Genomic DNA, 15204 nt, shown 5'->3' on the forward strand with positions numbered 1-15204 from the left:
GGGAGGGTGGTGCTAAGAGGATTAGTTTGTTTGATAGGCGCTGGGATTGAGGGATGAGAAAGGGTGAAGGGTGAAGGGTGAAGGGGGAGGGGAGGGGAGGGGGGTATTGTTGGCTTAGCTGCTTGCATTCTTATGCGTGGTATTGATTGAATTTGGCTGCATGGACAATAAAACCCTGGCGAGAGGAGGAGAGGAGGAGAGGAAGGGGGAGGTGACTGTTCATTGATTGTGCAAGGCTATGAGATAGTAGGCATGGAGGCATGAAGGTATGGTTACAACTAGTATTTGCATAGCGAGAAAAATGCTGGAGGAGGGGAGGTGTAGCTAAATACTATTCTTTTTTTTTCATCTGTTCTTCGTGAGTAGTCTTACAATTAAGATCACTGAACGAATCTTTGGCTTTTGAGAGATCTCTAACGCGTGTGTTGCTTGTGATTGTTCAATGGGGGATTTGTGAGGTTCTCTTTCTAGAGCGCTAGTGCGTGTATATCTGGTAGGATATAGGATTTGAGGACTAGGGGATGTGCAGACCGGGTCAGCTGGTATAGAGTAACGGGGCTTGGCAAGTTAGTGTCGTGGTGGTGGTGATAGTGGTGGAGTACAAATCGATAGCGAATTTCAATGACAAAATGGGGGAAGGAGAGGGGGAGGGGTTGTACAGAATGCAGTGGCTATGAGAACAATCCCTTCTCTCTGCTCTTTCTGGAAGAATAGCAGAGGCTTTGGTGAGTGAGCGATGATAATGTCGAAGACTTACGATATATGGAAGAATGGGACGAGAGCTGGTGAGGGCTGGTGAGGGGGTAGTGGATGGAGGAAGGGGAGGGGGGTTATCTCTGTACGCGCTGTTCTCCTTGTGTATCGTCTAACAATGGGATTGGGATGGGGCTTGCGAAAGGGTTGGATTATGAGGTTAAATGTGGCTACGCTTTGACGATACGAGACGTAGCTGCGCTACGCTATGCTATGGAGGTATGTAGCTTTTTTGCGTTAATATCATGGCGTACATTGCCGCATATCTTCGTCGTGATTTTCACACGCATCTCTGACATCATACCCTAATCAATGTTTGCTCCTCTCACGGCTCTTCTGCCCTTCTCAGTACCACATCTATGCTTTCCTTCATCTTCATATCCGATAAAACGCTCACCTCATCCTATCAGTTTTCTTCACAACCCTCTCCATACCGCAAGTTATTCAATACCGTCAGCTCTCTTCAAAGCTTTAATAATCTGCTCGAAGAAGACCTTTGCCACAACTGGTGGAACAGCGTTGCCAATCTGCTTTCGTATCTGCCTGTCGCTGATACTCTTCCCAAATTCGTGCTCAAGGGGAAACCCCTGCAGAGAGGCTATTTCTCTTAGTGTGAATCGTCGTTTTCCTGAAGGGTGGTATCCTTCGCCTTCCCCACAGCATATTGTTTTTCTCAGGGGCTTGTTACCGTCGTAAGGGGGTAGGTGGGCACGGGGGATTTGGGAGAGTTTGTGGAGAGAGATGTTTGTAGCAGGGATACGGTTGATGATTTGATTTATTGAGGTCCAGGGTTTTCGGCTTGGATAGAGGTGATGATGGTCTGGATTGCAGTGAGTGGGCTCGGGGAACTCTGGAAGTGGCTCTCCTGGACTGAGTCACGATAATGTTAGATTGGGAGATGTTGACAGAGAGTAGCTCCTGGAAGGTGGATGGGAGCTTACCATGACGCAATGATAAAAAGCCTCTTTCGTGGTTGCGCGAGGCCAAAGTCCAGCAAATTGAATACGCTCCATCTGACACTGAAACCCTGATTTGTGAACATTCGGATAATAGTCTTGAACCAATCTTCATGCTGAATCCAATTCGAAAGTCCAAACGTTTCCTCAAGGGTGACGACCCTGGGTCTTACTCTTTTTAAAAGCTCTTGTACAGCTAGGAAAGTTGCTTGGTTCATCTCGTCGTTCTTCCCAGCCTTGGTGTGAGCCGGTGAGAAAGGTTGGCATGGCGGCGAAAGGTGTAATATGTCGACCTTTACATTCTCCGTAATCGCAACAATAAAATCATGTGCAGCAATAACCCAGCATTTGGCTCGTGAGAAGTTCAAGTGGAAGGAGCTGATGGCCGCCGGATCTATGTCGAAACCCCATTCAACGCGAAGACCAGCGCCTTTGGCTCCACGTGCAGAGCCACCAGCACAACAGAAAGCGTCACCATATGTGTATCTTGGCTCCTCATACTTTTGTTGAGTATCTGTGGGTTGAGTATCGGTGGTAAGATCGATGGTCTCAGCTGTTGTGGTACTCCTGCTGTGGAATCCAACAGGATCGACAAATCTGACACGTTGTCTTTCTTCTACATCATATCGCTGCTCGGTACGAGACCATGTTCGTCGCGAGCCGCCCCATATCGTGCTTCCTCGAAAGGTACGCCGAAGTTGCTCGTCGTCCACGCTAAAGCCATCGTCACATTCATCCTTCCGCATTGTTTGCAACATCCCCGAGTTCTTTGACATAGATAGAAACTTCCATCTACATACGAGCCGCGAGTTTTCCCTGTGCCATTGACGGTTCATGCTGCCATTGTTCACATCTATTGTGCGATAACTCAAGGCAGGATAGACTCGGTTCGTGAAAATGACATCTCGAATTTTGACAACGTTTCCCGGGCGGACACTTTCAGCGCTCTGAAGATTAATCGGGCCGTAGTTGAGTATCATTGCTAATTCGTTGGTATTTCTTTCGAGGAGACTATGGATATTGTTCGTTCTTTGGAGACGCAGGCCTCGTATTTGAACTTCCCCGCTGGTGCGATGCTGTAGGATCGAGGTAATACGCAGGAAATCCCCGTCTTTGAGCTCCACTGTCTTCCCGACTCGGATATTGCAGTTTGGAAGTCTAAAACTGTGATGGTGAATGAACAACCAACCAGTCTCTGGATCTTCTGGGTCATCAGGATCAAGATCCATAACGTCATCTTCGATTCGTATGTCTCCAACAAGTGTACTGTCACTCTCATACCCGTTGTCCCCTTCGTCAAGATCAATAAGCATAGCGTCACTCGAGATGTCGCCCCGCATGCTTTGAGATGTGCTGCTAGGTAGCATCCCGAGAATACCTCGTCAGAAATTGCTTTTCAGGATTCCAGTGGTGGGTGACCAAGCCGACTCAAACAATCAACGCCACAGAGATAATGTTCACACCCAAGCCAGAAGTCGGACAAGTAATGTCGTACAACACCAAGTCCCCAACTCGCGCAGTCAAGTAAGAAGCCAAGTCCCGACCAAACTGTCTGCACAACATCACCTCCTTAATCGCAAACAACACTTCGGAGGGCCAAAGGCCGAGGCAGTCTCCGCCTCTCATTGGTACCCGGCGGAAAGTGACTGCAGCTCTTTTTCATTCACTCTTTCTGGACCGCCCTCCTCTCTTTATTTTGCCAAGACTGACTCGCGTGGTAAGAGTGTCGTTTGATGGAAAGGGAAGAAGGGTGAGCTGGATTATGCGGGCCTTTTCTCCGGAGGAAAAATCATTGAGATGGCCCCTCGCTGGCCTTTAACCTTTCGAATTGACTTTTGCCACGCTCTTGATGTTAAAGGTGGTGACTTTCGCTATCGCTGATAGCACGATCTGCTTTCTTCCTCCGACTGAAATCGCCAGGAGAGGGAAGAGGGAGGAGGAGAGATATTCACGCGACTCCTCACTTACCTTGATTCATATGACTTGCCCAGCCCCGTTTGCTTCCAAAGCCGAGAGTGGTGGCACTCGCCGCCACCAGAAGTGCAATCTGCCCCTTTGAACATGGCAACGGCAGTATCAAGCTCTCTCCTCTTCGAGAAAAAACTCAGTATATCAATTTCAACCACCGCCCGACGATACCGGAATCTTCACTCTGATCCCCTCATCCTTCCCCTTTCCCTTCTCCTCTTTACCCTTGCCTTTCACCTTCCAGCTCCTCTTCTCCTGAATCGGCTGCAACCAGCCATCTAAATGGATGCCATCCAGCATGTCCTCCCCTTCCTTGTTGACGTAGACCCTCCGCCCATCAACCTCAACATCGTCACTCTCCCTCATGCTATCACTATCACCATCATCATGTCCTCCTACACCCAGCTCCCCCGGTCCAAAAAGCCCTTCACACCTCTCCCTCGCCCTACCCACCACCTCCCGTGGAAACCCCACCATCTCGGCTGCCCCCAAAATATCCTCCCATCCCCGCGTATTCAACCTCAATTTCCGCTGGTGCAATCGCTCGCCCACGGATGACCTTCTCCGCTTTCGGGGTCTTTCCTTCCTGTAGCCTACGCCGTCCCCCCCTCCTCCTCCTCCTCTTCCTCTTCGCCCCCATCCTGCCCGTCCCCATCTTCATCATCCGACGTCGTAGCCGCAGACCTCGCCCTCTTTCTTGATACTTGTCGAGAATCCGCCGGTGTCCGCGACGTAGAGCGCGCGCGTGACTGCGATCTCGACATCGAGGTCCCCGATAAATCAGCGCCAGGCACGCCCGCGTAGGATGCCCGTGAGACATGTAGAGCGCAGAGTAGATTATTGAGTTGTGAGAGGATGTGACGTATCGATGGTTTCAGAATATCCATCGCGAGGGTATCGTCGGCCATGATCACGGGTCTCATTTCCTTGTTGCCCATCCCTGCATATTCCTCGTCTGTGTAAGTATAAGTGGTCTTGGTATCTGGTTTCGCGTGGCGGAAAGGGGTAGGATCAGAGAGTTCGTTGTCGCCTAGATCCGTGGCTGGTGGAATGGTGGGAGCTTCTCGGTCGATCTCCATTCTCTCACCTTTCGCACTCTCGTCTCCAACCCCTTCGTCTTCAGATGGCTCTCTGCTGCTGGCGTGGCGGGATGGCTGGGACTCTGAATTTTCGCTCCCGCTGCTTTGGTCACCTGTTTCGTACGCGGTACTTCCTTCTTCAGTCGCTTCTGTGGGATCTTCTCGTTCCTCATTTGGGCCTGACTTTTCCTTCTCCGCACTGCCTCCCCTATTATCCACTTCTTCATTCTCGTCCTCCTCAGATGACGACGTAGAAGCACTCTCCCTCCTCTCCCATCTCTCCTTCCCCTCCTTCAACATTATAGCAAGCAATACCTCCTCCATCTCCTCACTCTTCTTAATCAGCCGCGGTAGATAGGGATACGGCATCCTCTGCACGCGGAAACCACCGTAGTACTCTCTCTCCGCCGCGCCCCTTCCCCTTTCCATCGTCAGAGTCCTCCCCCTCCCACCATTCGCGTTCATTTTTGTCGCGAGGCATGAAGTCTGGCCTCGGTACCCGGTCGGCACTCAATGGCCATGCTGTCCAGTGTTTTGGCGGAACCCATTCCTTGTCTTTGCCCTTACCTATGCTGCCAGTGGGGTTGGGGGCAGGATGACGCAGTTTGAACGCGTTGTACAGATGTACGCTTAAGTCGCGAGCGGTAACTTTGTCCTGGCCGTGCGAGATGGAGATAGCATCGGCGTTGCGTTTGCGCCATGTGGATGGCTTGATTGCTTTTGAGTTGGGCTGTGGAGATGGGGGGTTAGTCGCTTCACGTTCGCTATCGCGATCACTTTCGTCTTCGTCTCCACTGGTGTTGGTGATATCACTTGATGGTGACAGACGGTTTTGGCGCTGAGCAGGTTGTCGGGGCTTTTTTGCACCAGCGGGATTCGTTGGCGGCGGCGAGACTGTGGCAGCGGAGTCTTCGCGCTGACTGGCGGGAGAATGGGGTTGCAGTGAACCAGATACGGAGCTTACGTCGGAATCACTTGAGTCAGGAGCTGGTCTTGAAGACATATTTTAATTATGTCGACTCTGCGCTGCGGCTGGCAAATGTCTCGGATGAAAGTGACGGAGATTTATGTGTCATCCCAAGTCCCATGTCGGGGCTGGACGAAGTGTAAATGCATTTTAGGATGCTGTATGGACACAGCAATTCAGCATACGTCAAATAGGGAGCGTAGAGTCTAGATTCAGGTGCCATCTCGGTACCTGAAAAGGACAGATTATGATGGTACAACAAACAACATGCAGCTGCTATAAGTCGCAAAGCACCGCGAAACGGAATCCACTACGTGACAATGTCTTACTCAATCCACTAAATCGAAAGGAATGATAGATGGAGGCGAGTGTTTCGCTCTCCAGGGAGAAGATCGGACTGTCTTCCGGGTGACGTATCGGGTCGCGAGACAGCATTTCAACGCAGACTACCAGACACAAGTCTATTTTGGATGAAGCGAAGCGGCTAATCAGTGATGGGGAAGGGGATTTAGATGGTATATATTAAGTCAATGCAGTACGTCCACAGACCCTCAGATCCGTGCCCAGCATGCAGTTCCCACTCTTTCTCCTCCATTTTTTCTGCCTACTCGGCCTGACAACATGCCTAGCTTCGCCAGATGCAGATCTCGGCCAACTCAATGATACCGACAGCTCCCTCAATTTCATCAGCCCATCATTCGAGGCCGAAAGAGCGAAATCCTATATAGCAGCCAGAAGTTACGACCCGTATTGCGCGAATGTGCTTTTCAACGCTCATTGGTCCCAAGGGCGCATTTATCTGATCGCGGTCTACAAAACGGTCGGCAAGTCTTTCTACTTGACTTCCAACGTAGACTTCACTTGGCATGACCCTCGCAGATGGGTCCTACAGACAAAGGTCCCATCAACTTGGCCAGACCCATCCAAACTCATGGCCATACGCTGGGCAGATTGTAGGCTCAAGTATGACGAAGCAGTCGACATTTTGGCGGGATCGGGTATCATGAAGAATCAAGATTTCGATGGGATGACGGCGCAATGGGACGATAAGCCTTCGCAGGTCTATTATGAGTTTAAAAGCCAACAGCAGCCGAATTTGATTTGGCGCGTTGGTATGAACACAAGAAATGTTGATTTCAAGCCAAATGAAGCCCCGAAAGCCGTGAGCGATGCCGATGGAGGCGTTAAAGGAGACTTTGCAGATCCGTCATGGTTCGATACGCTTGCTTCGGTAGATGGCAAAGATGTTGATAGCGAAGGTGTAGCTGCGGCATAGACCATGAAGATCATTGGATACGCTTCTTGCCTTCTTCAAGATGACCAAGGCGTGTATTGCTTAGTCCACGCTCGTGCTTGGACACGAATTCGCCAACTAGTGGATCTTTCAGTGCTCGGTTCATTGTCTCTTGCACGCCTTCAATGGCCCATCTCGGAGTGTTGAGCTTCGGCCAATTGACCTGCCGAGCTTCATTAGCTCGATATGGCCACTCGGTAATATGTACTTACATATAACATTCCATGCGTCCAGATGAAGTGCGCGCACCAACCAGCGATGACCATGCATATGCAAGCAAGTACGCGCAAAGGCCAAATCGTGGTTTCTGGCTTTGTCCGAGTCAGACCAGCAACAAGGATGAAAAACATGCAAGCAGCGAGGACGTAAGGGATTGCCTGCACCAAAATGGGTCTTCGATCCACGAATACCAAGCTAGTTCCGACTGGAGGTGGTTGAAATGTCCCGGTAAACAGGTCAAAGGCGTCCTGTCGAGGACCATCCCCAAAGTTGTTCTTCACATAGCGAGTAACGGAATTATTGAAATCTTGTGCAGCTCCGGCTCTTGTTCTCTCTCCAGTGCGTGTAAAGTCGGTCTTGAGAGCGCCAGTACCCGAATAGCTTTTTGAAACGACATCAGCATTATCTGCCCATATGTTGCGGAAGAAGTGCTCGAATTCTGGATCATCATTCGCAGCTTCGCCTTGTTGCAAGACCCCAGCGTCTATCAATTGACGTGTCAAAGTCCATCGTGCAATCATCGTTTGTATGACATTCGTACGATCCAAGCAATCCATACAATTCGTCCTTACCACTGCCGTTTGTTTGTTTCGTACCTCAAGCCGGCCTTCCGTGTCCGCAGGCATGTCAACGCCTCGAAAATATTGGCCCTTCCATAATCCGCTTTTCAGCTGATCTAGCAGAAGGTTCGCTCTATGCCATTTCAAACCCTTCGTCTCATTGTGGAAATCAAAGTAGACATAGTGCAGTCGATCGTACTTCTGTTTCTTTTCGCTAGCTTCAACAACTGTAATCTTTTCGGGCGTCACGTAATTTGCCTGCGTAGCTTGCTCTGGTCCTGAGACCAGGACACGAACCATATCTTCATAAGCTTTCTTCACTTTGATTTCACGACCCTTTTGGTTCACGAGATTCACAAGATAATTCTCCCCATAAAGTCGGATTTGCTCGTCGAAGTGCAAGCGTGCAGCATTCGCGGCAGTCTCTACATCTCGGACCTGAAGCTCTGGAGTATAATGCAGCGTGTTTATTTCGGCCCAATAAGCAGGTACACTGCCTCTCGTCTGTACATAAGAAAGGATCTGCGTCTCCGAGCCGTCGTTGTTAATCTTTCCATTTTGGGTGACCCCGCTAAAACCACCGAGATCTCCAGAGCCATCGTTAAGGACGACTATTTGTTCCGTCTCATTGAAGTTGGCAACATGCCCTTGCTCATCCATGCCTCGTGTAAGGTAGCGTGTCCCTGCTCTGTGTCTTGATCTCCGAGTGATGAGCACAAATGTGAAAGGGGTAGCTTTGATACGTGTGGTCGTTATTCTCATCATGCCGAACATCACAGGGAGCACGAAAGGATCTGCTCCTGGTTGTGGACTCCCACGAAGACCCGATCCACTGCCTTCACCTCGAGACAAGCCCATGATATCAGATTGTATGAATTTGTTCCAGAAGAAGCGATCGTCGGCTCTTCTCCATAATGGCTGAGAGAGGTCTGCTTCAGCTTGGCGTTGAAAGCTATTCGTAATGTCGAGTGAATAGGAGAAGTACATCGGTCCACTCTTCAGGAGAGTCTTCAAGAGCGTGAGGTAGGTGTCTTCATCCTGGTCATGCAGCGTACGCTCGCGGAGGGGAAGGAATTCAGTAGCGATGACTCGATAAACCATATGTCCTTTCAGACGTCCCATAGGCTGCGCCTTGGTGATTACGATTATGTACTTGTCTGTTGTTCGTTCGTTAGCGGGAAGGTATCCTACTGCCCCGGTGCTCATACCTAATCTTAATTTTATCATCCCCAGGATCCCCGCGATGCTTGAGACTCGCTTTGTGCCGAGCAGAGGGCCATCGCTGAGGCGTAAGTCGCCTGAAGGCCGCTCAACCACAAGGGTCTGAGCAGAGGGCGTGGATGGAGAGGTGAAGGCGTAGTGGGAGTTCGACGCGTGGACATTAATGTCCCTGAAGGGTATGAGTTGGGGCATCGAGAGGTCTAGCCAATGTGGTAAAGCTGTGACAAGGCTCTATTAATGTGTGTAAATTGATAGGAATCCCTCCCGAGTGTTACCGGCGCATTGTGAAAGCTACAGAATCATTGATGGTGGTTGTATTCGAGAAGATATTTTGGGTCAGCCCTACGAGAAGCTTCGTCATTTTGCCGCGCTAAGGCAGCGGTTCCTGACCTTCAATCTTCATTATCCTCACCACACCACACCGATCACCTTTCGCTCTCCTCCAAGCTCGTCTCCTCTAGAATCTATCAGTCACTTCCTTCACTATGTCAACCCGGGTCCAGACAGGCACACGACCCGGGGCACGTTTTGCCCAGTTCAAACTCGTCCTGTTAGGTACGCCTGCCATTCTGCCTCAAGGCTCTAAATGACGTCGCTGACTCTATGCGTAGGTGAATCTGCGGTTGGAAAGGTCAGACTAAGGGAGGATGTCTTTCCGTTCAACTGTGACTAACAAAAGACCTCAGAGTTCCCTTGTCTTAAGATTCGTCAAAGATCAGTTCGATGACTATAGAGAGTCAACAATCGGTGCCGCCTTCCTCACACAGACCATATCCCTCGATGATAGTACAACGATAAAGTTTGAAATATGGGATACTGCTGGACAAGAGAGATACAAGTCGCTTGCGCCCATGTACTACCGTAACGCAAATTGTGCTGTGGTTGTCTACGATATTACACAAGCCGTTCGTCCTCCCGTATGAAGGCTTTTCATGCGCTTGACTGATAGTATGATAGTCCTCTCTTGATAAAGCCAAAGCTTGGGTGAAAGAGCTACAACGGCAAGCCAATGAGAACATCATTATCGCTCTTGCAGGCAACAAGGCAGATCTGGTTGCGGAACAACCAGACAAGCGTGTAATCCAGACGGCAGATGCAGAGGCATACGCAAGAGAAGCAGGTCTGCTATTTTTCGAAACTTCCGCAAAGACCGCCGAGAATGTCCGAGATCTCTTCACGGCGATCGCAAGGAAGCTGCCTTTGGACCAAGCTGGTCCGAGAGGGCTAAGGGCGAACCCTCGACCAGGTGTGGACTTAAGGCCGGAAGCATCAGGGACGCAGACAGGTGGTCCTTGCAATTGCTAAATCAGACTCTCGTTCTTTCGTAAGCGCAATGCAGTACATTACAGGCATAGGTGATGGCATCGGAGTCCTGGGGAGTGTCTCGTGCTTTGAAAGGCTGGCAGATTTTGTAAGGTAGCCAATGGCGTTGAGACGAACTTAATCATTTCAAGTATCATAATATATATTCATTTCACGAGTCTCCTCATCTAGTGACTTTGATTACCCAGCTCTCATGATCGTCGTCGGTTTCCGGCGGCTAGTCGTCATCCCAAAGTCATGGGTAAATAACGCAACACCAATTTCGCCTGACAGACATGTCTTTCATTCACCTTTGCGACACCGAGCACGATGCTCCAAGGTGTGAAGTCAGCTATCCGAATCTGACAAAATGTCATGCACATCTCACTGTTTCTCCCCAAGCCGTTTTGGGCAATAGCGGGGAGTCGCTGCTACTCGACCAAGATGGCGCGCACGTATAATGTAAGATGGCCTATTACTTGGACGATAAGGGTCTCACGAGTTCACAGGATGCTATAACAGCCCTCAACTCCCTCCAATCCAACTATGCAGCCGTTCAATCGGTCCGCCAAAATATCGAGGCCAAGAACAGGACTGCGATCCCGGAGATGGTCGAGTATGTTCGCCGACTTGGATACGAGGTGTGAGGATTGAGAGCAAAGTGCGCTATACATTGTAATACAGTTGCTGATTTCTGCGTCCCTAGCCGTCTGACCTCGATCGACTCAATCCCATACATATAGCGGGGACGAAGGGCAAAGGCAGTACCAGCGCCTTCATCTCCTCGATCCTCTGCCAGTACCTACAAGGCACCTTGCATCCCGAAGGAGAATTTCAGCTCAAGAACGTTGGCTTGTACACTTCGCCTCATTTACGGACCGTACGGGAGAGGATCCAGATCAATAATGCCCCCATCAGCGAGGAGACATTCACTCAATACTTCTTCGAGACATGGGACAGACTCGAAGAAGGCGCTACGAAGCGCAAGGATATCCTCACCAAGGAGCATGAAGACTGGATCCTCCCAATACGACCAATGTACTTTCGCTTCTTGACCCTCATGGCCTTCCATACCTTCATGTCTCTCGGCATGGACACAGCAATAGTCGAATGCGGTATTGGTGGAGAATACGACAGCACCAATATTCTCGTCAAACCTCGAGTATGCGGCATCACAAGTCTAGGCATAGATCATACACCGCTGTTGGGGGACGCAATTGACAGGATTGCATGGCACAAGGCTGGCATTATGAAGAAGGGTGTTCCATGCTTCTCCGCACCTCAACCGCCAGCTGCTTGCAATGTGCTTGAGGCAAGAGCAAAAGAACTACAAGCAGAGAATCTCACTTTCACGCCAGGATCAGACTATGGAGGATCTGATGACAAGAGGGTCGCCGCAATACAACTCGGTCTGAACGGCGACTTCCAGCGAACGAACGCCAGTCTGGCAGTACACATCGCTCAAGCCCACCTAGCATCTCTAGGCCATTCTCCGCACCCAGCCCACAGCAACAACCAAGCTTTGCCTCCAGAATTCACCTACGGCCTCCAACACGTCCCCTTATTAGGCCGCTGCGAGATCCGGCAAGAGAAGGATATCACATGGTACATCGACGGCGGGCACACCCTCGAATCGATCAAGCTCACAGGAACATGGTTCGCTTCTCACATACCTCAACCCATCAGTACCTCAAACCCTACCCCTAGCTCCTCAGAGTCCTCTCAAAGTCCTACCTCTCCTGCGCCACGCATCCTCTTCTTCAACCAACAAACCCGGAACGCGCCCCTCCTGGTTCAGACACTGCATCAAACAGTCTCAAACGCAATCACCCCGCCCAATGCCATCCCACCTCACACCCACTCTACCTCCTCCTCGCCGCCAAAAACCCCCTTCACGCACGCCCTCTTCACCACAAACACGACCCACGCGACCACAGGCTTCCGACCCGAATTGCAAAGCTTGAACGCGGATGAGGAAGCGGTGAAGGCGCTTAGCGTACAGAAAGAGCTAGCGGAAGCGTATACGGCGCTGGATGCAAAGGCAGAAGTGGAGGTGAGGGCGAGTATTGAAGAGGGGGTCGGGTGGTGTAGGGATGTTGCGAGGGGCTGGAGGGAGGAGCAAAGGGGGAAAGTGATGGTCCTGGTAACAGGAAGCGTACACCTCGTCGGTGGATTCCTCGAGGTTTTGGAGACGGAAACAACGTGATATGAGGGAGATGCATGAATAGACTTATATACCAACATTCTGCTGCATCTTCGAAGGGGCATGGAATCAGATACATCATCACACATCCCTCCCTACATTCATGACTACTATGCCCCTCAACTTGCCCCGCTCACCTCCCCCTCCCCCTCCCCCGTCCCCGTCCCTTTCCCCAACCCCCCTCTCCCCTCCTTCTCAATCCTCCTCCTCTTCCCCTCCAACCGCTCCCGTTCCCCATCTTTCACCTTATTCGAATACAACATCTTCTCCACCAACTTCCTCTTCCGATTCGGCATCATCATCTTCCTGCGTTCCAGCTCCTCTTCTTCCTGGCGTGCCGCGCGCTCTCTCTCCCGCTGTCTCGCAGCCCCATTCTCCTTCTTCAAAATCCCCTTTAACTTAGGTTGGGGAAGCGCAACTCCCTCTGCTTCAGCAAGGAGCTCGTCTTGGTGGAGGCGCTCTGTGCTGGACCGAGCGTTGGGGATGGAGGCGTCGAAGCCTGTGAAGGATGTTTCGGAGACGGTGTCACCAGATTTGTCATGGGTGCTGTCTTCAATTTCCTCCTCGTCTTCCTCGGCGCTTTCTTCGTCGTCCTCCACTAATTCGGGCTCGGCCTCGCCGTTCTCAAGCGCGGGTTGCTCAACAGCTTCTTGTGCTAGAGGTGCGGTGGGGTCATAAGCGCCTTTACTAGGCTTCACCCACGGACTTAGATGGGGTGGTAACGTAGCCCCAGGAGCGTATAGGTCTGGACGCAGGAGTTGCACTTGGTTGATGCAGTCCCAGACCCATTGCGGCTGGATGTAGATGCGGCCTGGCATTCTGTTGGCGGGCCACCCTCTTTGAACGACCACTTTCGGCTCGTCCTCATCGGCATCTGAATCGTCAGGAGCTGCTGCGCTGGTGGTATTCCATGCTTCAGCGCCCAACGGCGGCCGATCGACAATCTGGTGCGTGATGCTTGGGTCGAACTCGTTGGTCGTGTACGCGCCATCTCCGAGGACGCTGTCCCAGCCTATGCGCTTGCAGCCGAAAGCGCGGAGCAGGAACTCTATTGAAGCTTTAGGGACTTCGCGGGAAAGGAAGAATGTGAAGGGGGCGAAGAGGGTGGAGGTTGTAGAGTCGGAGGCTGAAGGCTGAAGGAGGGTATCGGCGTCGGGGGCAGTGGGGGAGAAGGTATCAATCGCGTCAGGAGGCGTGGGTTGGTCTGTATCATCGGCTTGCGAGTCTTGCCTTTCTTCCGAGGGGGCCGTTTCAGTGGTTTCTTGAATTGCTTGGATCTGCTTTTGTACATCTTCGGAGACGGCGGTGGGCCCACTCTGCTCAATATCGACAGCTGGAGGGGCTTCAATTTGCTTTGACCCGTCGATACCTCGACTCTCTAGCATGAGCGCACTAAGCTCCCCGCCTTCTTCATCGCTCTTTGCGTTGAACTTTGGTGGGTAGACTAGGCCAATCGATGTGTACAGTCGGAAGTTCACAAACCCGAGGAGCGTAGTGTAGAACTCCACGAATGTTGCCATGATCCTGAAATCCACATCTCCTGTCATCCGCTGTACGAATTTGTAAGGCACAAGCCATAGTATATCCTGGCCTTGGATGGTAGCTTGGTAATAGATGCCTTTTATCGAGAGGAATGATTTGTGGAGAGAGTGCGTGGTGATCAGATAATGTTCGAATTCAAGGCATAATCGTTGACACAACGAAATAGTTTTCGGAGGAACGTTCAATGTCGATGGGAGACTGGAGAAGAGGAAAAGTAGAGACAGAGCGTCATCGAGATCGCGGAGGGCGTCGACAAAGGTTGGGTATCTTTGCTTGATGATATGATCTAGTGTGAGCTTCGTCACATGGTTCTTTTCTAGTCGCGCAGCATCTCCCACTTCTCCCTTCCTAGTGACCTCGCGATCTTCTTCGAAACCGCTTTGTGTTCTCTGAATTTTGCGAGTAATGGCTCGTGGAGGAGGTATTGGATATCTTGGGTGTAGTAGAAGGTGGTAGATGGCGTAGACGCCTTCGAAGCTTTCTTTCTGTTCCGAGGCTCACGAGGATATATCCCTTTGAATATGCAGAGTCTGCGAAAGTCTGGGAGGGAGATTTGAAGTTTGCGAACAGCTTGGGTTCGTGTGATGAAATTCTTGGCTTGGCCAGTGGTGCCTATGGTACGATATCAGCCCAGAGTCATCACATCAGTGATGAGCCTACCTTTTTTCTTGATTTGGGGCATGGTAGGCTTAGAGCTGGAAAGCTGCTGTGCTTTTGGGCATCTCGCGAATATTTTTTTGAGTGGGCGCCCAACTCCGGGCAGCATGTGTGCATTTGCCTATGGGGCTAGAATAAGCGGAGGGTCGTTCAATCAACAGAAAACATTATTGTCGCCTCTATGCTACGTCATATCTCCTGATCTGATACTCTATCATTACATCCTTGACATATATCAATCTTCGTTCAGCCTCTGATGCTCATGTGTCGAGTTTCAAACGTCCAAGCAAAGGCATGTCCACGTGGCTTTTATACACCATTGATGGCTATCATCACCACATGAATTCGAACTACCTCGAATCAATCTGATATTCACATGTAATAATCATCTGCAAGAACCTCTTTATCATACTTTCCTTGATATTGATAGGGTTTACCCTTTTAAGCTCAGTTGGGACGTCGTGTCATCTCTCTATCTCTGGT

The 15204-nt window shown here is 50.8% G+C and overlaps 7 protein-coding genes across 7 annotated transcripts; 3 read left to right on the forward strand and 4 right to left on the reverse strand.

Moving 5' to 3' along the window:
• Positions 1-1193: 1193 nt before the first annotated feature.
• KY384_001764 (uncharacterized protein) lies at positions 1194-3049 on the reverse strand (the record flags this gene model as incomplete). The annotated part of the gene is made up of 2 exons (XM_044810291.1): positions 1194-1551; positions 1695-3049. 2 exons carry the CDS (start codon positions 3047-3049, stop codon positions 1194-1196), a joined length of 1713 nt encoding a protein of 570 aa, XP_044672265.1.
• A 778-nt stretch (positions 3050-3827) lies between these two features.
• KY384_001765 (uncharacterized protein) lies at positions 3828-5759 on the reverse strand (the record flags this gene model as incomplete). The annotated part of the gene is made up of 3 exons (XM_044810292.1): positions 3828-4236; positions 4275-5128; positions 5154-5759. The coding sequence occupies 3 exons, from the start codon at positions 5757-5759 to the stop codon at positions 3828-3830; spliced, it is 1869 nt and encodes a 622-aa protein (XP_044672266.1).
• Positions 5760-6654: 895 nt separating this feature from the next.
• Positions 6655-6999, forward strand: KY384_001766 (uncharacterized protein; the record flags this gene model as incomplete). Its single annotated transcript, XM_044810293.1, has 1 exon — positions 6655-6999. The coding sequence occupies one exon, from the start codon at positions 6655-6657 to the stop codon at positions 6997-6999; it is 345 nt and encodes a 114-aa protein (XP_044672267.1).
• Positions 7000-7009: 10 nt separating this feature from the next.
• On the reverse strand, positions 7010-9209 carry KY384_001767 (uncharacterized protein; the record flags this gene model as incomplete). Its single annotated transcript, XM_044810294.1, has 2 exons — positions 7010-7224; positions 7346-9209. 2 exons carry the CDS (start codon positions 9207-9209, stop codon positions 7010-7012), a joined length of 2079 nt encoding a protein of 692 aa, XP_044672268.1.
• Positions 9210-9502: 293 nt separating this feature from the next.
• YPT5 (GTPase Ypt5) lies at positions 9503-10322 on the forward strand (the record flags this gene model as incomplete). The annotated part of the gene is made up of 4 exons (XM_044810295.1): positions 9503-9572; positions 9629-9648; positions 9704-9922; positions 9975-10322. The coding sequence occupies 4 exons, from the start codon at positions 9503-9505 to the stop codon at positions 10320-10322; spliced, it is 657 nt and encodes a 218-aa protein (XP_044672269.1).
• A 464-nt stretch (positions 10323-10786) lies between these two features.
• KY384_001769 (uncharacterized protein) lies at positions 10787-12525 on the forward strand (the record flags this gene model as incomplete). The annotated part of the gene is made up of 2 exons (XM_044810296.1): positions 10787-10960; positions 11026-12525. The coding sequence occupies 2 exons, from the start codon at positions 10787-10789 to the stop codon at positions 12523-12525; spliced, it is 1674 nt and encodes a 557-aa protein (XP_044672270.1).
• A 116-nt stretch (positions 12526-12641) lies between these two features.
• KY384_001770 (uncharacterized protein) lies at positions 12642-14746 on the reverse strand (the record flags this gene model as incomplete). The annotated part of the gene is made up of 3 exons (XM_044810297.1): positions 12642-14549; positions 14633-14676; positions 14725-14746. The coding sequence occupies 3 exons, from the start codon at positions 14744-14746 to the stop codon at positions 12642-12644; spliced, it is 1974 nt and encodes a 657-aa protein (XP_044672271.1).
• Positions 14747-15204: the final 458 nt, after the last annotated feature.

This window comes from Bacidia gigantensis (assembly GCF_019456465.1).
Source record: "Bacidia gigantensis strain McMullin 20006 chromosome Unknown contig_134, whole genome shotgun sequence".
Lineage (NCBI taxonomy): Eukaryota > Fungi > Ascomycota > Lecanoromycetes > Lecanorales > Ramalinaceae > Bacidia > Bacidia gigantensis.